Source organism: Columba livia, chromosome 6, assembly GCF_036013475.1.
Source record: "Columba livia isolate bColLiv1 breed racing homer chromosome 6, bColLiv1.pat.W.v2, whole genome shotgun sequence".
NCBI classification, from domain to species: Eukaryota; Metazoa; Chordata; class Aves; order Columbiformes; family Columbidae; genus Columba; species Columba livia.
This window is the reverse complement of record NC_088607.1, coordinates 24,568,254-24,592,515: the sequence shown is the minus strand read 5'-3', so window position 1 is coordinate 24,592,515 and position 24,262 is coordinate 24,568,254. Positions and strand designations below refer to the sequence as shown.

The window sequence follows — 24,262 nt, the reverse complement described above, 5'->3', positions numbered from 1 at the left end:
ATGCTGTTTCTGTGGGTTCTGAAAGTGAGCAGAGGTATTTACAATTCCAGGATATTGTTTATACAAAATATGGAAAGAACTCAAAAAACAGATCCTGCCTGGAAATAATATACTGAATGCGTGAACATGAATGCTATAAGATTCATGGTGCAATGCATGCAGAACTATATGCTTTTTCTCTCCCTGCAAAACTCATAGGTGAATAGAGTGAGAAATGTCAAAGTAAAACTCAACCATTCAAATACCTTCCACTTGCTCTTGGTCCTCCCCAGAATCCCCCCAAAATCATTTTACAGCTGTAGCAAACCATTTGCCAGACTTTCAGATTCTGGTAAACAAATTTCTCCAGGGACAAATAAAAGCACTTAGAAGCTTACAGGATTCCTCTTCCTAGTTTGCGTTGAAAACTGCCAATATTTACAGATGCAACACCTGATTCAATCATTTTTTACAACACTGAAAGCATTCAGTGAAGAAAAAATTGAAGATATTAATAATCTAAAATGGCAGGTATTTCATTCTTTTCTTGGAGATTTTTCTATTGACTCCAATTAATTTTGTATGGGCTTGTGAAATTAAGAGATTTTTCTTTGTATAAAATAAGCTGACTGAGTTAATAGGCCCTGCTAGCAGGTTGTTTCAAGCTTTATTTACAACACCTGGCATTTTGGAAAATTGTCTTAATTATTTCTTTGTGAATACATTTTTATATAAAGACTTATTGGATCACACTAATAATGTCTCTTTTAGGGCCATTTTTACCCTTTCTTTGGAAGACACTCTCTTTTCCATTCACTTTATTTATAACAGTGCTTAATCATCAAGGAAATTTTCAGCACATGTTTAGCATGCAAAGCAGACTATTTCTGGGAAGAGTAAAGACAGAAGTAACAAAGAATTATGTGAACAGCTAAGGATTAGAAGTTGATAATTTGGGGAATATAATTTTCCCATTTCATAGAGAGCAGGCCTTCTCAAACCCTAGACAAGACAGTAGTACTTAGAACCTGCTAAGCTCCAGCTCTGAACGGACACCTGTATGGACATGCCTGCAACAGTTACTAGAGCCACACAACTGCTTTATTGGAAGAGAAGACCACCAGTAATGCAGGCACACATTTGATGCTTAATGCTGCCAGCCTTTCTTTGGCCAAGTCAGAACCCAAAATCAGCCATGAAGCCACACTTGTATTCATTATCACCTAAGCAAACAGATCTGAGGATACCTGGCTTTTAATGGTATTTTAATATATTTTTTAGAAACTTACACATTTACAACACTCTGATATTCTACTTATTGTTTTACTATAACCTAGCCATTTAATCCAACACTAGAAATCCAACCTCAAAGCAAATATGCTTACCTGAAAATCAAAGCCACAACACATACCTTGGGAAACGGAGGGGTAGCGGGTTGCAGTTATTTTTCTTTTGTTTTGTTTGGGTCGGTTTTGTGTGTTGTTTTTTTGGTTGATTGGTTGGGGTTTGGTTGTGGGTGGGTTTTTTTGTTTTTGTTAATCCCTGAAGACCAGCTGTGTGCTTAAATCCAGGAACTTGGTTTGGTCCATTTTTCTTTAATAAGTACCAGTTACTGTAGAAACTCAGTGTCAGAATACAACACTCTAAAGTACTTTCAGAACATGTGATTTCCAGTACACAATATCAGTTTATACCAAGACCAGAATATAGCTTCACAACCATCTTTAGCCCTGCCACAACAACAGTGATATAGGCTGCAACAAATTACAGTTTAATCAGTTGCTTTCCTCATCCTTCCCACCTGATCCTTGTTCAGTTGCATTGCAAAACTGCCTCTACACAAATGGGTTACATGATATCAATGCATAATGTGAGATATAAAGTTCATTTATTTAATTTAAGATGAAAAATTCTGCAAACTTTATAAATTTCTCCTTTTTAGAACAAAGGTGAAGAATTTGGAAAACACCCTTCCAGATTGTTCCAGTTTTTCAACTGTTCCTTGAACATTTTGCTCCATAGGTATGCAAAAGGAATCTGAATATTTGCCCAAGGTGTTTTTTAAGTTCTAAAGATTGGTGAAAAAGGAAATTGAACACTTATCCACCTGTGATGTTGAAATAAAGAGAAGAATCCCTTCTTACTGCAAAGAAAATGTGTTAACATTCCAAAATTATAGCTCTAAATTGTTAAACTGCCAAAAAGCTCTCTCTTACAAATATTAGAAAGTTTACAAATTCTCTCAAAATTACCAGTGCTGCACATAGTCATCTACTTAACAATATTTAAGTACTCTAATCTCTTTACATTTCTCTCACGTACACAAAATTATCACTGAATGTTATTATCCATAGATTTGTTTGCTTTCCCAGTAGACCACCTTTAAATCCTATTTAAGATGAGTCAAAATCTGTAGGCTTGACAGGTATGGTTTTCTCATCTAGTGCTTGAAAGGCACAGTGTTCTCTGTGGAGTGCCAGTGTTGCAGTAGCTAATACATAGAAGGCTTTACAGCAAAGCTGACCACCTTGCAGCAATTCATACCAATAAAAGTTGAGTTCATACCTCTGTGATTGGTAAGGTCTCTGGATCCCGAAGGCAGAGGTGTATAATGCATCTCTGGAGAAGCGGAGGCAGCATCACTAGAAGTCTGTGTGATAAAACAAAGACCAGTACTCTGAGTCAGTCAATGATTATGCAAAGAGGATGCACCTGTGAGATGAGGTCTATGATGTGGTTACAGGTGCACAGTTACCAGCCAAGGAGGATTAATTTGTTTTTGTTAAGGCTGCCTGCAATCTTTCAAGGTCACTGTACTCACAAGAGTTTACACATTGATATAAGGTATAATTACTAAAAAAAAATATTTTCATACAGATCACAGGTTCAAAAAATTTCTATTATCAAGAAACCTTATTCAATGTTAAAACTGTTAAAAACTCTTGGTGAAACAGATTAATATTTACCTGAAGGAAGTTATGAGTGTGTCGACATGTAAGAAAGGAGACAGAAAATAGAAAGCTGCAATAAGATACCACACTTCTCAAAACTAATTAAAAAAAAAGGAAAAAAAAAAAAAGATTTTGCCATTCCACTGTCCTGTGAGCTAAACAAAGGGATCTCTCAAAAATTATAATGCCTATAAATGCACAAAAGTGGACAAGGATATAGGAGTTTATAATAATAAACACTTAAAACCCATATCAGAAGTCTAACGCATTTGAAGTACCAAGAAAACTTGCTCAGAATCCTTAAAGGAAAAATGTTTAGGGAGAAGAAAGGAAACCCAAATCTTTCCCCATAATAAAGGTTGCAAGTTCCTATCATGCCAATTTAAAAATATTAGACTGTGGAGCTATAGCTTGCAATAATCTTCATCCAGTTGGAGTTTTCATCTGAAGGAAAGAGCAATCTAAACCCAAGCCAAGCCACATTTACCATCTTGCTTTTTAGTTTTAGAGCAACAGTGCTAGATTGTTAGGAGGAGATATGAAAATAAACAATCATGTAGGTGAATATGAACCATCATGCCAGTTTTTGAAATTTAATTTAAGTTAGATGGATTGATATCATGGTAGTGATGTGTCCAGTTTCAGGTACAGAGTTTGCTCTGGAGTGTTTACAATCTACCCATTGCAACGTGCATAAATAAAATGAGTTTTAATAAAAGACATAAAGGACAGTGTTCACTGAAAGTTACATGATAATTTATACTATCATTTTGATAATAATGATAAGGCAAATAAAGATAAGAAATACAAAAGCTAATCTATTGAGGCTCATGATAATTTACTAAAGGAAGTCTTGAGAAAAGAATTGCCATCTTCTCTGCAGGCTGTTCCATACTGATATATTGGCTTATAAATTCCAACAGTCAGTCGAAGGAATCCACCTCTATTTTACTTCTTATTTTGTAGTTAATCATATCCTCAGATTTTATATAATTTTAACTGAAATGAATTCAAACCCAGACTTACAATGTCTGGTTAAGACAAAAGTGTAAAACAGGGCTGTGATGTTTTGGAGAAGAAAAAGCTTAAATACTACTTCAAATCTTAATTGCCAGACTAAACCTGAGGTAAACAACCAGATATCCACAATAATGAAAACTAATCATAGTAATAAGTTTATTAAAGGCTGTAACTTAGAAATCTTCTTTATCATAGCTGCTGGACTCCTAGATCACAGTATATTAAAATGTTTAAAGATAAGTGACTGAATAGATTAGTATACCAAGCTTTTTCTTTTGGAGACCAGCTGTTATGTCAGACCATAGTTATAGTCCCATTTTTGTCCCCAGGTGATAACATGAAGACACATCATGCGTCAGAACAAACACCTTAATAGGGACAAGTTTGTAAGGATGCTACTTATCAGATATGAATACAAAATCTAGAAAATCCTGCCTCCACTTTTTCACCAGTGAAGACATACCCTCCTTTTCAGAGACCTGATATCATAGATAGAACTCTCTCCCTTCAGCTAGAGTGAATAATTCTTGGATTTTAGCAAACTGTAAACAATCTACACTGGACTACAAAGTATTGGAAATTTTCCCTCTGATGACTAATATGAGCTGAGGGCACATAACATTTCAGAGGATGATAGATGCCCCTAACACCCAGCAATGTAACATCTGAAATGAATTCCAAGAACAGCCATCTGTTCACAACTACCTGTTTTCTTTGGGCCTAGTTGTTCTGGGTAAGACAGGAAGAAAAAAGTCACTATTTAACTTAAGCCTTCATGCCTGTAAATCACTCAAAAAACTGGAGAAATAAGTGGTCTCATACTGCACACTCTAGATGTTATCTGCTTATTCAAGTGTACTTATTTGGGACTCTGATAACAGTGAAGGTTTCTCTTTGGTACTTTTATTCTCAATTTAGACTGTTGACAGCTTGATGATAGGTTTTCCTAAAATTACTGGAAGAGACTTTGCCTTTTCAGCAATATACTACTGAGTGAGCAAAATTCAAGAGCTTCTAAAAAGGATATTGGAATGAAAGGACAATTTAGCTTTATTTCCAATTCTAGGAAAAGCAAAAACAGAAGGATTTGTTTATTGGTGTTTTGCTGTTGTTTTATGTACAGTATATAATTCCTTGTCAAATACAGAACAGTTTTCATTACCTTTGAGCTAAGCGTTCAGTTAGAGCAATTTTCATTCTATGGAATATCATCCAGGGTTAGGATTGTTTTGCACTGGCTGGAGTTCTGAATCACATTTCTGAGTAAGCCTGTGCACCAGCAGAAAGATAACTATTTGTTTCCTCTACCACATACTGATGTTTGGCCCTAAGCTATTTTCCAAAGTGTAATTGTATTACTTTTAATATTCATGGGAATATTTTGACAGTGACAGCACTGACATGTGACAGTTATGTCTACAAGTATTGGTGACATATGCACCAGAAGTTCTTGTTGCAGTGGAAAGCAACTACAAATAGCTTTGAGGAACACTGGTTAAAATGGGTGGTAGCTTCGGTTTTATAGGAACGCGTCACCAAAAGGATCAATAAAGAAATTCTAACAGTATTATTAGAGGAGAAGCTTGTATTCTTGCAAGCATTACAGTAATAGGAAGTACAAGGTATAAAAGTTACAAGACCAATAAAGTTAGAGTACTCACAGTACTAAACATTTGCCAAATGGAAGTATCACTGTCTTTCATATTAACCTGTAAGTTTTGTCTTGTCTTGTCTAAGAGTTGTACTTGATACTAAATAGACAGATTGTAAAAGAGTATGTGATTTTCAACTATGTTCATAAAAATTACAGATACTGTAGAAGCCGAAGTAGGAAAAACAAAACAAAACCACAACAACCAACCAACAAAAACATCTACCGTCCCACCAAAAACACCACTCCACCTAAACTTTGAGTAATTTTAATTAAAGCAAGGGTTATTGTTTAGGAAATTTTACTTTCTGTTGATGTGCAAGATGTGGCTTGATATTAGTCTATATTGGAATATCACTAATAGCCGTTGATACTTTATATTCTTCTATTTTTTCATACAGCTTGTATTTGTATCCCAGTACTTCTCTACTCATATTTACCCTTATTTCTAAGGCATGTCACAAATTCTTTACAAGCCTATACACATCAGTAATGGTAGTAGGCATCAATGTATTATACCTGATAAATTTTACAATACAGGAAGAACATTGCTGACAAGGGTTCAATAGATATACTATGCACTTAAGGAAAGATGTGGTAAGTGAAGTTGTTTCAACACACATATGCATACAAAGATTTCCTTAGCTACATAGATTTAATTCCAAAATGTTTTCAGAGGAAGCCACAGAGAAAAACCTTAGTTTGACCAAGGTATCATCCAAAAGAGAGATGGTAGAGTGCAAAATGAGATGTGGTCAGGAGGGCGGGGGGGGAACAAACAAACAAACAAACAAACAACAACAAAACACCAAAACACCCACAAAAAAAATCCAGGAAAAAACAAACAAACAAACAAACAAAAAAAACAACTCACCTTAAGAAAACATTATGCACTGTGGAGCTCAAGAGATAGACTAAGGATTCTCTTGTATCTCTTACTTCAGAAAGATATTAAGTGTTTGGCACTTCTCCTTTGCAATATGTTTCTTATCCAGTATATGAAGAGGCAAGTTTCTTGGGGACAGCATGATATTCATTCTCCTGACACACAATTATCTAGAATTCTTGTGTTCTGTGGTACTGTTGTTTGTTTTTATTCATTACAGTTTTAACACTTGCCAAAGTCATCCTGTAGGGTCATTGAGAAATGACCTTAGCAATCTGAAAGCTCATTGCTTCTCATTTAGTGATTTATATTCAAATAAAAATGTAAAGCAATATTGTGACATTACAGTAATCAGCCCAATGGTATGTATCAGATTATCAGATGCAAAACTTGGATTTAGTAAGAAAGTATGATTTATTTCAAAAGATGTTTAATATATCCATGGGGAAACTACAATTAAGAATGAAGGAAATCACTGCGTTATCCATTTTTTAAACTGACAAAAACATTTCTCCAGAAAGGTATATGATTAATGGGACAATCTGTGATTTAATTCCAACTTAAAGCATGAACTCATACTTGCTTTAAAATAACTTTTCCTTTTATTTAAACTAAAAGTAATATTCATTTATTCTGTCTCAAATGCACTCAGTGCTCAAAATTAATCATACTTTAACAGATACATGGCTTATTATAATTTTAAAAAATGTCTGCATAAACAGCTGCTTGGGTTCAGGACTCATTTTGGATCTCTTGGGCACAAATATCTTTCCCAAGAGACACAATGGCAACAGTTCTCAATAATTCATATATATTTCAAAAACTTGCCTAAATATCTGTGTACCAATACGTCAAACCCTTTGTAACACTGAATGCAGCAACTCACATCTTAACCCATGAGTATACTGAACCATCATGATTTTGTTATATTTGTGATAAAATGTACACAAACTTTCCATGGAACTCCTCCTCAAGATATTCTTCCCCCAAATTTTAGACATAACAAACTAGAAATTAATTGTATACAGAGTAAATATATCTATATAAATCATATAAATGTGTGGTGAGGAGAACAATCTGCCTAATAACAGAAAGTTATTTAAATGTATTAATTTTATGTTGGATTTATGACATGCCTGGGGAGGGTATCAAAACACTACTCTAGATGGACTGTTTTTTCCCATAACTTTGCAGAGCACCAAGCACAACGAGGCTTTGATTTCAGTGTGAGGTCTTCGAGAGCCTCGTGATAGCAGAAAATATTACAGGAAGCAACAATACACCAAGTCTTTAACTGTTCCATCCTAGGGAATGGTTAGGGAAGAACAACTTCATTTAAAATGTATTTGCTTTTCCATGAACTCAGGAACCACACAGCCAGTGAAAGAAAGGGATGAAGTGGGAAAGAAATGGTAAAGAAAGAGACTAGAAAATATGCAGAAGTAGGACCTGACAAAAACCACTACACATGGCAAGCTACAAAAAGTCTCGATTACTTCTCTCCAGCTGTGAACTAGACTAGAGGTCTCAAATTGGCCAGCCTGAGTTTGTGACCCATCCTAATACGCTATTACATTCCGGAAAGCCAAGAGGTGGCATGGCATTCTCACAGGGGAGAGACAGCTTTCCCTGACGAAAGGGGATTTCCAAACTCCCCTGCTCCACAGCCAAGCATAGTTAACTACAAGTCAGCAGTTGCCTTTACTAAACTCTCAGCATAAATCAGAGTCACATCAGTTAAGGGGAAAGGAGAAAACAAATGTGTGGTGTTATCACAACTTGCCTGACCTCCACAGGCTTACTGAGATGACCTCCTAACCCAGCATTGAAATAGTGATTTGTTTTAAAATCTGGTTTTAGACATTTGACCATGGTACTGAAAAACAGAAGAACACAGCAAATGAGTACTGCATAGAAGGTGGGAAGGAAGGAAAAGGGTGTCACCCGCTGCTGTCTCAGTCTCATGCCTTGAACTGTGCTTCTCATGTTTTGCTGAATGTCACAAAGATCTGAATTACTTTCTTTCATCAGCAGCCATTTTTAAGAAAATAAAAAGTAGTAATTTAACCAATCCTAATAGAAAAGACAAGCAAAATCTGATTACATTTTAATTTATTTTTATAAAAGTATCTCATCAGAAATAATTTCCTAGGTACTCTTTTTCAATTTTTTTTTATAATAACCAGAATTCATGAAACAAGAACTTAAGGGAAAGTATTGGTAGAATAATGGATTTTTTTTCTTTATACTTTTTTTGCCTACTAATCTAATACTGATAATAATTTTTTAAAAAGTCATCAGGAGTCTGACCTTCTAAAGTCTGTGATGCATAACTTCTAGTATGATGTGGAACTGAAAAATATTTTTCTAGTATGCAAACACAAAAGTAAGGCATGAAGGGAAAAATAAAAGAATAACATATTATAACATTTAGAAGAGAATGAAGTGAGCCACGCACTGGCAATTGGCTCTCAAGAGTCTGGAAATCTAATTAGACTAAAGAAAAGTTTCATTTGTTTAATCCCTGAATTCCACATTTCAAGGAATAAAACCCCCAATATTTGGATGTTACCAGTAAATTAACATCCTGTGTAGTATCAGGATATAGTGTACATCTGCTGCGTTGAAACAAATTTGTAGAGACCAATGGTTCATAAATACAAATGATCTGCTATTTTTGGCAACCACACACATTCCTTCAAATACTTTCAGCTGCTGAAGCGGGCCTTGAGAAACAGTAACATTTAAATGACTCCACTTTCCAAACTAAATCTCTCTAGTAGACATTTCCTTTTTATATTTCTAAACACAAGAATAAACAAAAAATAATCTAATATTTATACCTATGTTAGCAAAAACAGCTACAACCCATTTAATAAATAACACAAATATTTCAGCTATAATCAAGCGTGTGACTTTGAACTTAGCAAATATTCATTCCAGACATTTTAGCAGTTTATTTTCATATGTGATGCTATTAATAGAGTAGGCCAAATTATTGTAGTACTAGGATGACAAGGAGAACAGTGATCTTATATTTTGGTTGGCCTTTCAATTCTAGCAATCTTTAGTAAGAAAAGGCAAGAGAATTTTGCTTATTTAACAGAAGTAGTGGAGCTTCAGACAATTCAAAGCATTTCAGAATATATTTCTCATTCTCATACAAGAGAGTTTATCACACTTCTCACTCGAATTTACCCTTTGGTTTTCACTTGATGTTACATTGCAAGGTTGGAAGCAGTGCACAACTGGATCAAAAATGTAAATGAACATTACATAATTCTTAAGCATTTAGGCTTAACTGAGTGTAATCGATATGTCTGGTTTGCAGCCAAATTCAACTATTGTGAAAAGCACCTAATGTATGGACATTATTTTTAGACTACTGAATGCCAGAAAATAATGAGCTGGCATTCAGCTTTGGTGAATCAGACCTTGAATTTTCATCTAAGAGCAGCTCTGAATTATTACTGAAGATAAGGTGTAAATGTGCAAGGGAATTTTATCCATGTTTCTCCCATGAATCATAAATGAGGAAAAAAATTACAGTCTAAATTGCACTTAAAAGGAATAAAGTCTTTTCATGTCATACATGATTTATCAAAATGATCTCATTTTAAGAGTACTGTGGTGTATCTTGATTAATAACATTAGTAAGCATGATGAATGGCCTCTTTAATGGTAACACTGAATTTATTGGCAAAATCCCTACTTCTACCAAAAAGGGTTGGAAGTAGGGAGCAGCAGCTAGTAACTTGCAAAAACAGCTTATGCAAACTCTGTTCTGTGTATTCTGACATTTTGAAAATTCTTAATTTGAGTTTATTCTCAGGTTCATTTTGAAAACAAGTAACAGGTTTTACCTAATGTGGCAGCTCTAACCCCTACAAATGTCACCTTGGAGCTCCCTGAAAACAAGCTGAACACTGCATGTACTGTAAGAGGATGTAGTGTGTTAAGGTATTTCAGGAACATTGGCCCCATCCCTTTATGACCTTTTTCAATATCCTCTTCATTTTGCTTTCATATCCTAAATGCTTCCCTTCTCCCATTTCTCCATCTTCCCCCTTCCCCTCCCTTTTTTAAGCCTGCTCCAGTCCGCTCTAACTAATTTCCTTTTGGGCTGACAGATCAGAGGCCTTCCTACCACTGTTCCTTTTAGACCTGTGAAGCCCTCCTCGTAATCCTGCTGCTTGTCCACAATTAATCTTTCCAGTTGCCACATTATTAACACTACCACCCACAGACAGAGGATGCCTGAGCATGGCTGTACACTTGCTCCCCACTGGAGCATCAAAGTTGTCAATCACACACTAGTCAGAAAGTTGCCTGCTGTCAACATCAGAGGTTTTCATCCTCTCCTACCCGCTGATCAAACATTTTTCTTCAGAAGATTAATTCCATGTCCCCACCCATTTCCTCCCATATCCTCTTTCCCTTTTAGGTTTACTCAATGATCCATCTTCTGTATGGAAAGGAAGCAGTGTATAATAGAAATCCTTTCAAAACAAAAGTTCAGCAAAACTAAATTTAAATCCCAGCTGTTATCAACCTCATTCTCCCCCCCTCACCCCCACAAATTAAACACCTTAAAGAGCCTGGATTAGATCTAGTCACAAATGCCTTTCTTTGATCAAAGGCTCCAAGACTTTACACAAATATAATCACAAGGCAATGACTGCATCTAAGGAGCCTGAATTGATTTGTTCTACTGTAACACACAGCATACAAAACACCCACTAGTTTTTTTTGACTTCTGAGACTATGGTTTTTCAACTTATATCACTCACAACCCAAGAATTTTAGCATCTTCTTCACGCCACTTTTTCAAACGCAGTAGGAAAAATACCTGACTTCTTATTGCATAGTATTTGCCTTATATATTTTTATCAATAAACGTATCTTAGCTACCTACATTTAAAAGCAGAAGTATGCAAGAGATTCTGCTGCTCACTCAGTTCAGTTTAACAAGTTGAAGAAAAGTAACTTCACTATTACCACCTCTCCCTGACCATAAACCAGATAGTGTATTTTCAGTATCTTCTGTTATGGTAGATAACAGATCTGTCCCTAAAGGAGCACTTAAACATTCTAGCAATACAACAGTAAATTAAAGAAATAGCCACTAACATAATCCAATAAGAAATCTATTCACTGTAGAACTTAATGCTAGGTTTTAAAATAAGAATAAATTCATTTAAAATCTCACTACAAAATAAATTCAAAGTTGCTAAATCATACCCCTAAACCAGATTTTTTTGAATGATTTTTCTTGTCTTAGACTGCTATTGATGAAAATAAGGAAATCAGCAAAAGACTCCCAAAAATATAAAACAATAAAGGAAAATCGGCTGACCTTGACTCCTGATCTGAATTTGAGAAAGTAAATCCAAGCAAGAAGTACACATTTTATCTGGCATTTCTTTACCATCATCTTAACCATCTTCACCTTCTGGAAACACACTTTTAAAGAATTATTCAATGGCCTTACACTCTAGTAAAATAAAGCACAAGGGAAATAAAACAACACACACACATACACAAAAAGCAACAACAACAACAACAACCCTGTCGTATCCTAAAACAGAGAACTCTGCAACCATTGCTAGAGAATTTTGAGTTGTCACAGAGAACTATTCTTTGAGGTGTCTTGTAAAGCTAACCACAAATGAACTTCTGGATGCTAGCAGATGATAACCTTTTCCTAAATTCCTACTTCACCAATGCCCAAACACGTCATTTATTGCATTTCACTCATCACCCGACAGCCCCAAAGGAGCGAAAGAACAACACTGAGCTTTTAAATGTTACAACTTCAACACAGGTGTAAAAGCATAGGTAGTCACTTACGTGAAGGGAATACACTTATAATGTATTAGATTCCAAGTTTCCTTCAGTCATTCTCTGTAATATTTTTCAACCAATTATATCACAACTGAAAAAAAGAGCACTCTTGGAGTAAATACAGAGATTATGCTATGCTATGGCATAGCAACAGTATACAAGCTACATATAAACACAGATGCAGAACTCAAATACATGACATACAATACAGTAACTTTCTGCTTTTCATAGATGTGTATTTTGAAATACAGACAATTCAGAACTTCTACACTTGTTTTGTTGTTGATGTCCATATATTCTTCAAGAGCAAAGACAGAATCAGCAAGGTAAACTACATTTTTTTTTTATAGGAACCTCTGAGACTATTGCATAAATTAAATCAGTAACATAATATCATCACTTGCAAACACATTCAGTTACAATCAGAGGAATGTAGAAGTGGGCATACATTTCACTGACTAAGCATAATTGTTTGCAATGCTAGAGGGTTTACTTTACTTTACTCTTCACCCGCCTGCTTCATTATTTCATAAGTATGGACAATGCTGCAAAAATTACAGCTGGGTCCTAAATATTATGATACCAACAGTTTAACGACTCATGTTGAGTTCCACCAACGTCCTCACAGGAGTTAAGGGTCAGGAATTGTGAAATGAGAAGGGTAAAAATGCTTCCAAGGCATCTTCATTCTGTCCTGTGGGAACAAAACCGAACTGCAGCTAAAACCTCTTGTCACACTACCTAGTCAGCAGAAGGGGGTGCTGTAGTGTAACCTATTTAAAATGCAAATAGAGTAACTTTTGTAAAAGCAGATTAAAACTAGCGTTTTATTCAGTTGGCATACCCACAGCATACCGAATGCTGGAATCAGACTTGTCACTGCACACCACAGGTTATTAATAGAGCTCAGAACGGTGTTGCTAAATGTGCAAGTTAAAAGCAAATAAACAAAACCGGATTTATCTGTGGTATTTGTTCTCTAGGATAATTCAGCAAGGTCTGCCTTACACTGCACATTTGTTTATCCAAGATCACTGAGGCTCTTTTTTTAAAGCATTTGATTGATAGACACCACAGCCAGAAGTTCTGGGATATGTGATCTATAGCATTAACATTCTAGAGAAAAACACATTTTCAACATGGACAAATAAATCTATTAAATAAGACACACAGGAAAGAGTCTAGGGTGCATAACCACTAATTTCTAATAGGCCTTTCTGGACTCTCGTGAACTACCAACACATGAGAAAACACAAAGTCAAAGGCTTGAGCAGAGCCAAATCAACAAATTGTGCTATGGCTTTACACTTCATTTTCCTACAATGTCAGGTGCTAGGGAAGGCAAGTGGGTTTCCCTTCTATATTCAAGCCAGCTCCTCTGCTCCTCATCTTGATCTCTCAGAGATTCATCAAAAATGTGATTTAATTACATCTCCTCCCCCTTGCCCCCCTCCCAAAAAGAGTGTAAACATGACTCCTTTTTATCTCCTGATACATCTGGACAAGTAGACAATGTGCTAAAACAAAATAAATCTGCCCTGACAGTCACATCAAAGGGTTCAGCTAGGGGCTTGCAGCTACTTAAGGCACAGGAATGTTGTTGCTAAGCATCGCTCTACAACCTATCAGTCCCTTAAAGAAGAGCTTTTTTCTTTCAGAGGGAGATGAGGAAAGCTGGAGAGTGGGAACCAGAGTGCAAAGGGAGATTGGGGATTTTGGAGGATTTTAAAGCTTAAACTGAATTGTGTGAAGAAAAAGGGGTTTGTTTTGTTTTGCCTCTTGACATACAGTCTACATTGGGGGAAGGAAGGAGGAAGGAGGGGTTAAAACTTGTTGATGAAACATTTTCTGAATTTTCCCCTTGTATAAAACCAAGCAAAGTCTTTGATATCCTTTTTCAAATCCATGTACTTACTGTAAATTCAAAATAGAAAGTTTGTGACCAAAAGCAACAGGGCTGGGATACCAAGCCTGTTAAATTATATTGCTAAACGCATCACATGCCCTGCTTTTCTGTCAAGTATTTGATAAATACATGTACATTCCTAAATACGTGAAACCATGAACAATGTCCGTATCTAATAAATATGCTCTACAGAGAAAGGAAACTTTTGATACGTATGCACGTAACACAATTTGATGCTCGATTTACTAGTAAAAACTATTCCCTTTAGAGAGAAGGCTTCACTGAAATGATCCGTCTTCCACACCATGCCCTGCAAGACTTAATTTGTACACGTTTATAGTGCTTAAAACTCCAAACTCCAAGCCAAAGGAAGATAAAACCATCCTAAAAGCAGACCTTATAACTATACTAATTATAAACACAGCCATGATTAAATGGACAGCTAAAAATTCAAATTATGCTCTCTTCTCACAGATGCAGAAACATATCCAGCACAGACAGAAAATCCAGGTTTAAAAGTATGAAACAATCAGTTTCAAAGCTTAATCAGCCTGAAGGTAAGCAAAGAAAATCAGCAGTCTGGTTACAGCACCACTGAGAGGTGAATGAACTTTGATCACACACCTTTGGCTTTTAAAAACAGTTTAAAACTTCAAAAAAATCTCCTTTCCTTTTTAAGAATAAAACAAAGAAAATGTGAAATGCACTCATTCTACATGCAGGGTAACTATCAAGAACATGAACAATTACTGAGCCCATGATATTACACAAATAAATAACACTTAGCATTATCTGCAACACTATCATATTTATTAAACAGTGACTGAGGGCAGCAGTAACCATTTTTATTGTCCCATATAGCTCTTATTTTCTAATTAAACAGAAGGTTATTTCCACTGTCAGTGCAACCATTTATCTTATTTGAGTGTTACATAATATTTTTCGCCAGCCAAGCCTGACTATAAAGTGTTCTGTGTGGTGAACTGTAGCCCAACTTGCTTTCCTGTTTGGTAATCATAGAAATGGGCCATTCTGTGCTGTGTTAATAAATAAACTTTTTGCAATTTCTCCTAAAACATGATAAAGCTTATACTTTGTCCTACCCTCTAGCTTCAATACAAGGGCAATGAGCTGTATTATTAAAGATATAGGTCAAGCAAACCTGATGATTTCAGTCCTGTGGGGTGCTTTAGAAACTGTAGTCATATTACTGAGATCATTCTGCTGTTCCTAATTATTCCTCTTGGTTGCTTCACATTTCAAGTGATTTCTCTCACACTTATGTCAAAATTTATAAGCTGCTCTGTGTAACAACACTGCATTATTTCCTCACTTGTTATGGTAATATAGAACAGAAACTAGGAGAATGCTTTAATCTAGCTGACAAGGATAATGTAGTCTAGAAATGTAATAAACTTTGTATTCTACTACAGAGTTGTGGGCTTTTTTCCTACCATGAAACATTTCATATAGATAGACATCTTAGAAAAACTAATTGCTACAGTAACTTCAATATCTTCTTATCAGAGTTGCTTTTATCAGAAATATGTATTAGCATTAAAGGATTCACTCCAATAGCTCATGCTTTCTCCTTATTCCCATAATTGCTATTCTGCAACATTTTGTTGACTATACTGTAAAACTACATACTGCCAAAGGAAACCTATTTCCAAGAAATCTGTGCATCACACAAACAGCGTAAAGCATTTGTAATTAACAGGCTGGGCTTTAACAGCGCTGTAACACATCTTGGGCTGACTGGCACAAAATTTTATTTGCACTAAGTAGCCTAAGACTGGGAAGATAAAAACACTTTATGTGATAGCTTCAGGTTCCAGTGTCTTTTGAAGAATTTCAGAATGTAAGGAAAGCTACCAGTGTAAAAGGTAGTCTAATGAAAGGTTTTTATTTTAAAGCTAGTGTGAGTACTATCCTATGGAAGCATCATTTTCTTCAGAACATTCTACAGGGTACAAAATAATGTGAATGTTAAACCGCTCCCCTCAAAAAACAAACAAACAAACAAACAATCAAAAAACCCACAAACAAACAAAACCCAAACAAACAAAAAACAAACACCACATCAATCCACACAACTCCAGTTACACAATGTCATATGAGTAACTCAAACATGACATCCATCCTAGTGCTTCTAAGTTTAATTTTCGTCATGAGCAAGCTGAAAAAAAAAAAACACTAACAGACCTATTGCCTCATAGTTTTGTTCTGTATCATCATGAATATAGAAGAGTGAGTACACTGAATCAAAGCCATCAGGTAATAAAATAGGAATAGCAGCATTGGTCTACGATGGCAACCTTTAAAGGGACTTTTTGCAGATACAAGAAAACTAATATTTAATTAAACATGCCCACAGGAGATAGAGAGGAGACAAAGATGAAGCTGGTGTTGTTACAATTAGAAATACTGTCAGGGCAAAAGAAAAAAAATACTGAAGAGAATTCTGGTTTTGTCTCTGTTCCTGCTTCTGTGTGCCTTTATACAGTTGATGACCTGAGCACTTCCAGTCTTGGCTAAAAATCTGCCACTTATGTACAGTCTGTTGCAATTCTAGGAAATCTGTTCCAACAAATTAGCACTACCATTAAAACTATTCTTTTTTATTCTACCCTGGCTCCATAAGCTTCAGTTACAACAGCTGGTTCTTTTCATATCCACTGCCCATTAGGTGGAAGCTCTGAATCTTATTCCTCATGTTGTTATTCACTTGAGGTAATGCTATTGACATATTGTGATCAGCTCTTCACATTCCTCTGATTACCCAAGATGGACAGAATTTCCTGAAATTTCTCACCATGTTATCTACTCTTCTAAGAAATTGCTTGCCTTGTCCCCCTTAGTTCTCTCTTGTCTCCCAGCAACTTTCTAGAATCACAGGCTTCTCCAAATCTAAACATGGTGTTCTAGTAGCAGTTCTGCTACTAACAAAGACAATTATAATATTAAAATTTCCCCTCTTAAAATTTCTCTTCTTCAATGAGAATGAGATGCATGTACTAAAATCTAATGATTTTATGTTTTGTCTCACCAATAAAAGTTTACACAGCACTGGGCAAAGAAGTGATCTCCATTAAATCATCTCTGCTTTATCAACATAAAACCTGTTTTCTGGTACTTAATTAATTGAATATAAGCCATGTTGAATTTGCACTATTCTAGCTTCTTAATCCAAGTAATGTATGCCATATTTGCTTAATTGGATCACAGAAATAAATGAAAGTCATTGTTATTATCAGCACTGAAGCCCACAGCTTGCATTGACCAAAGAGAAGATGGACTAAAGGAGCAAGACATCCTTCTTCCATTCCAGTTCTCGTCTGTCCCTCTTGCTTTTCACCAGTACTTGAATCTACCACTTGTCACTAAGATAACATTTTCAGAAATAGCATACACATTCACGGAATGTAACAAATGCATTGTGAATCATAAAATTGCTCACAGAAGTTGGGGGTATTCTCATTTTATAATAGCAAAAATATCAAAGGAACCCTGAAAATTAGATATAAGCATGGATCATTGAACTGGGTGGTTAGCGAGAGTGGAAAGAATATTTATCTTTTCTCCACCCTGAATATACAAAACTGGATAGAAATAATAGTGATACCACAAGCAGACAACTCAGAATTACCTCAGACAAAGTAAAACTACTAAAGAACTGAAATTAAATAGGAAGAGAAAATAAGCCTGAGTTATGCAGTGGATAATTTCAAGAGCTGCTTGCATTCGTATTTGGAGTAAAACCAAGTACACAACAACATAAAATGATACAAAATTATTCCACTGTATTTACATAAATGGAGTTACCTTTTCCTAAACTACTGTTTCTGTGTGATCAACAGAGATACCGTAAGTTTAAAATGCAGCTAACTAACCAAATGTAAAGATTTGTCACTGTCTGCAATTCTGCATTGACTGGTTTCTTGAGGCATAGCTGTACTTCTTAAATAATGCTTCCCGTTGTTTGAACGTGTCTCACATATTTTTCACAAGTTACATTTCTTACATTGTGTTAGCTTTGCAAAGGGTAATTCCATTTGCGTCAACGTCTACTTTTTTTTTCCTGTTTGCATACAGTCAGAATTTAACAAGCATTTGCATACCTGTCTGAAGGAGGGTTGGTAGCCTCAGAGATGAAGAGGTGATATTCTAGATAATTTCTCAGCTTCACATTGGTAAGTGTATCTGTGAATTTCTCATAGCAGAATTTAATGCAATCCTGATGGAAAAAGTTTTCCAGCTGTGTTCTGCTCACAAGACCAGCATATCATATACTGACTACTTTCTTCCCTTCTGCAAGTGCTTCAAGAACACAGACCAAATATAAGTCTCTTACATAGCAAGAGAAAACATAACACTGCTATGGCATCTGTTGGGGGGAGGATGGGAAATAAACTCTTCAAGTTGTGCCTCTATGAATTTATATAAATTGTACTCCAAAATGCTTTTGATTTTTCTTTTGTCTATTAATTCAGAAGTGGAAGATGGGGGTTATGGTAGAAAATCTAAATGTTTCTAGAAAATTGAGCTAATTGTTCTATAATCACAAATTCTCAGACAACATAATGAAACAAAATGAACAGAGCCAGCTTTCAGATCTCTGACTCCTCTGCTCCAGTTATCCGGCTTCATGCATGGAATAACAGGAATAAATATAATGGCAAATATCTTCTGACATTCAGACTTAAACAAAGAATTTATTTCCAGTTACACTTATTCTGAAACTTTTGGAGTAAGTACTACAAAAAAAAAATTATAACATTCTGCTGTTTGAGCATTGGACTTTGGTCTCAGCACCTATCTCCTGGCATGATTTCTTTTTGTTTTGTTTTGTTTTGATTTTTTTTTTTTTTTTTTTAAATATAATATCTATAGGCTGCATAAAGTATGAAAGCTAAAAAGACGATGACATATTTTGACTATTCATGTCAGCACTCACATTCTGTTACTCATAATTTTAGATTAAATTATTTTTTAAAGACCGAACTAACTGTTTTACACTTTGCAAAACAATTGTTCCAACAGCATTATTTAAAAAAAATTGAAACTGCTCAGTTCCATGAAGTACAACTATTACATCTGGAGTTTACTTATTTTCTCTCATTGAAACACCTTTTGTTTGTGCTAAAGGACAATTTTTTTTTCTTTTTTCTTCTTTCCTTTTTGCCATTGAATCTGGCACTTTAGATACAATATTATTTTATTACTCAGAAATACTTTATTACTGAAATAAAAGTGCACTTTCTACTGCAAAATATATTATTAAATTGTGCCTTCAATAACTGTCTCACCTTATAGTGAATGCTAAATCAAAATTTGAAGTCAAAGATCCTGTTGATTTCACAAGCAGAAGATTACTTATTAATAGGGCAGGGCAATAGAACACAAAAGGAAAAGAAAAATGTCCCCAGTAGTTTACACAGTTATACATACTGAATTTCTGGTTTTAATGCTATTTTGTTTCTTGCAGTGCCATCATCACAAAGAGTGCCTGAGAAATGTCCAGTTACATAGCAAAGAAAATGATGAACATTTGATATTTCATAACGCTCCCCGAGAGGAGCACCCAACAGATGGTCACTTCTTAGCAGTCTCACTACTATGCATTCTGGCTAGAAAAGATTGGAGACCTATGCCTTTCACGTGCAGGTAGACACCTGTAGGCTAGCATCACTTTATTACTCTCCTATTGAAAAACCAAAGGAATTAAGTTTGTTCTCATTAGCATGATCCCTAAACCATTGTATCACTTAGCAAATTATTCCTATATTAACACACGCAGAGATTTAGCCATTTGTACCTAGCAGAACTGCAAGTACATCAGTATAAGAGAAATATGGCATATCCTACATTGGTTGAGACACTAACTTGATTAAGACTCTCCCATCCTCTATCTTATTTTACTGTCAAAAATGTTGTTATTATATATGTAAAATTCTTGTGTATCATATTTTCAAGTTCCTATTTTTCAAACTGCCTTGCAGCCTTCTTGTTCTTTTTTCTACAAAGCATGTGTCTGAAACTGAATTGCAAAGTGTTCTTCTGTACTAGTGAAAGAAAATAAAACAGATGCTTTCTCAATCCATTTTTTAGTTTATGGATATAATCTCAAAAGAAGAGAAACAATCAACTAAGTAATGGTAGCTCTAAACACACTACTTAATATATGAACAATTTAACCTCAATTTTCATCTATAAGGGGGGGAAAAAAAAAAAAAGAAAAAAAAGAAAAACCAAACACAAAACTTGCTACACATTTTAACATCTTTCCAAACTTATATTTTATTGTAACCATACTTGCTCTCTCTGAAATGAACAGTCACAAATACAGGAACATCAGAAGTCCAGCTAGAGAGAGAAAATAATCTTTTCCATCTCAGCTATTTAAGATAGAAAGGTAATAATCACACACCACCATTACTACTTGTAAAGAACCTCTTTCATCAGGCTCAGATTTATTGAGAAAATTAAACATAAAGCTAAAGTTTGCAGAAGATTTTTCAGTGAATCAAACACTCACCTACTAGTTTCTCATCTTGCAGAATGTACCTGACTTTTCCTTTCTACTTTTAAAACTATAGCATTACTTATCTACTTCCTCTCTCTCCATTTCCATCTACAGAGGAAAGAAGTAGTTTATTTTAAAAACTTTAACATTTTTTTTAGTGAATTAATCCTAAAAGAAGCCTTTTCCAGCTTCACAGAACAAGGAGCACTGAGTATGTTTCTGAATGTTGGATACTCATCTAAGAGAAATTAAACCAGCAAGGTCCATCTATCACTTGTTAATACATCTCCAGAATACATTTTCCTGAATGACTAAATCATTAGAAGACTGATGAGTTATTTTTTCATGCACAGCAGCTGCTTTCTGAAATAACCACATTTAAATAAAAATTAACTAAGCTAATTGAAACAGGGAAAAATGCTGATTCCAGATGTTGGATGAAATGCATTGCAATTTTTTTTTTTTTTTTTTTTAAGGGCAATAAACTTTGTATGATAATTGGTAAAAGAAAAGCATGGTCAGGTCAAAAGAAAACACCTGATCAGGGCTGGAGACCTCTATGTAGCTTTATTTTTATTTTTTATTTAACCATGTTCTTACATGATATTCTGAACTGAGTTTAAGTTTTTTCCTGAAGTAGGCTTGATACAACAGTCACAGGAGCGACTGTCTTTCTACAGTCTGCATGTCCAGTATTTAGGATCCACAGAGACAACTTTAGTCCAAGAGATTATTTTTTTGCTACGCATTATAGCTTTTAACTAATATCCTGTGCTTTACAATGGATTTTATACTTTTAAAATTAATTTAGGGTTTGAATAGCTTGTTATTACACCACGCAAGGCTTCTAATAGTGTTGGACTGGCAACTTCAGGAAAATGATATTATTGTGATGTGCTACTCAGCAGGAATGGTGTTGAGTGAATTTTTAAACGATATGCTAGTTCTACTTGACTGAGCTTGCACCCTGTAAATGGATCACATGATCACTGATCACAAGTTAAACTGCTTTTGTTGCTCGCATGGCATGAACCGAGGGTCTGTTGTACTGTACCAGAGGTTCGTGTGCAGCTCTGTGTAAGACAAGGGAAGGTTACATGCAACAGGCAGTTAATGGCTCATACCAGCAAGCCCTCAACTGAATGGAGCTCATGAGGTTGAATTTTAAATAGGTAGCTGACCTTGCAGCTGGGAGCTTTAACTGTGTTTTTACCCATTTATACCTGGATAAGTAAACAGCTACTGAATGCTGAAAGGGCCAGAAAGCACTATTTTAGCCAAAGGCTAATCCCCGTTCTCTGTGGATGAAAGGACTCAAAATGAAAACAAAACAAAAATATTCTCTGCTTCAGGTAACACAAAGGTAAAACTGCAATAAACAATTCCATTAATTTTAAACTTAACATTGCCTTACCCTCCATTTCTAATGAGTGCTTCAGCCATCAAAAAACACTGAATTCTAAAAATTATACAAACAGTCACAGTAAAAAGGATAACTATAACATAAACCAAAATAGCTTAGAAGGTTTCATCTAATGTGGATGAAAGTATAAGAATAAGCGATCAGCAAACTGCTAGTTACATAGCTTAAACCCAATAAAAAATGTTCATTATTCAGGTTGCAGAAAACACAAGTGATGTCCAAATGTACGAGATATTAGAAGGCAGTGATCTTCAGCCCTATGCATTCATCTCAGTATTTGATATTTTTCTCGGTACTACTGTTGAAACTAATGAAGAATTAATAGGTTTCTCTGTCAAGTGTGGCTGTTTCATAGTGCAAAGAACTCGCATTGGTTATGTGAGGAAGGTCAAAAGGTTTTAAGGATAAAAACAACTTCTGGACTGAAGACTTCTTATTCATTTTACAGATCGTTTCACATGAATTTTAGCATACTATCCTAGGTAAAAGTTTTTTTCAGGATCCCTAGCTTATTTTGTTATTGTATTTCATCTATTTTGTAGACAACAGAAGAATGTTAACACTTTAATAGCTTCCATAGCTGCCCAATATTCTTCTACATGCACAGACATATATATATTTAAGATACATGATAAACAGATGTTGGAGGAGGAGAAGAAAGACCAAGTGGGATGTAGCCCTCATCCACTGTGCGGTATGCATTATCTCAGTTGACTGACATGGTAGCAAAAATGCACCTCACAGCTCTCAGTTTATTTTCTAGCTGACAGTCCAGATCTGGCATTTGATGGCTTGCTAATACCCATATGGTACAAAGTCAAACCTTCACTCTAACTACAGGCACTAAACCCTAGAATTTTAAGTTCTTTTCTATTCATTCCTCAGTCCATGAATTCAACCTAGCAGCAACAACATGCATCCATCTTTTGTGATAAACCAGTCAGTATCCTGCACTGACTTCTCAACCCAAAAGACCATTTAACTTCCATTCATTATTTTTAAAGTCTAGTAGATACCAGCAGCCCATCTAAATGAAATATCACAACTGTACTTCATGCATTTAAATTTTGATCATGTAGCGGAACAGAATGGTCCTTTCTTCTCTTCAATCTCACATGTCTGTCTGCAATGCAAACTACAAAAGGAAAACCCCAATCTGGGAAAATCTGTTACCTGCATCTAACAAGATCAGGCACCTAAAAAGCATAATGCAAATAATACTATTTCTGATACTACATGAATAAAAGACAAGTAGAGGAGATTCTTGTGACAAGTTGTATAAAATCTAAATTTAATATGCCTTTCCTAAAGAATTTTAAGTTTTAGTAAAATACTATTGCTGTTTTAAAAGTCTGTCTTCAATAGCCTAAAACTACTTTACCACATCATTGATTTTAGGCAGGTTAAAATGAAGAATTTTTAACTGCATTACAGCTTGAAGAGAACAACAGCATTCAATTCAAAACTTTACCTTCACATGTTAATCTCACCAAAGTTAGACCGGTTTTAGCTGCAAAGGTCTTAGAAAATATAGAACTTCTAATGCTTTGTCCATCCCCTTGAAAATAAACATTTTTTTTAAATACTACTATAAATAAGGCCTGTTTGGATACTACTTCTTGTTCACATGTACCCATGTGGTTTATGATCATTGCAAAACAGAAAGTTCAGGAAATACAGGGGGTGAAGAAACTGCCTTGCAGAAGCACGTCTAGGCAAAGCAACTTGTTGCCACACCTATTACCCATGTGCATTAGAAACTGTCCAGACATCACGAACCTGACGTTATATGCTTAACTGATGTTCTGCATCAGATTTAATAGGAGTGTGCTGGCAGGCCTCAACTGGGCTTGAAAGACTGTCCAGGTTGTGTGACAAAAGAGGCTGCAGGAAAGCTATGAACAAAGAACTCATAGTCGCCAAGCATTCAAATTAAAATAGTTCCATTTTACTAAGAGATGTTTAAATCATCCACACCTCTGCTTAAGGCCTAAACTCCTAAAGCCAGTAGAAACATGAGTCATGGCAGTTGCAGTGATATTAGATATGAAGTAGAAACAGTGACTAACATAAAGG

At 35.3% G+C, this 24,262-nt stretch overlaps 1 protein-coding gene across 18 annotated transcripts in view; it reads right to left on the bottom strand.

The window, feature by feature from the left end:
• Positions 1-24,262, bottom strand: part of LRMDA (leucine rich melanocyte differentiation associated) — a 702,006-nt gene that overhangs the window by 105,948 nt on the left and 571,796 nt on the right. For 17 of the 18 annotated variants that reach the window (XM_065068554.1, XM_065068557.1, XM_065068570.1 and 14 more), the window contains one exon: positions 2,545-2,629. The exons of the other annotated variant lie outside the window; for it this stretch is intronic. In XM_065068554.1, the coding sequence (XP_064924626.1) occupies positions 2,545-2,629 (85 nt within the window). The remainder of the gene's footprint in view (positions 1-2,544; positions 2,630-24,262) is intronic. 18 annotated transcript variants of the gene reach the window in all.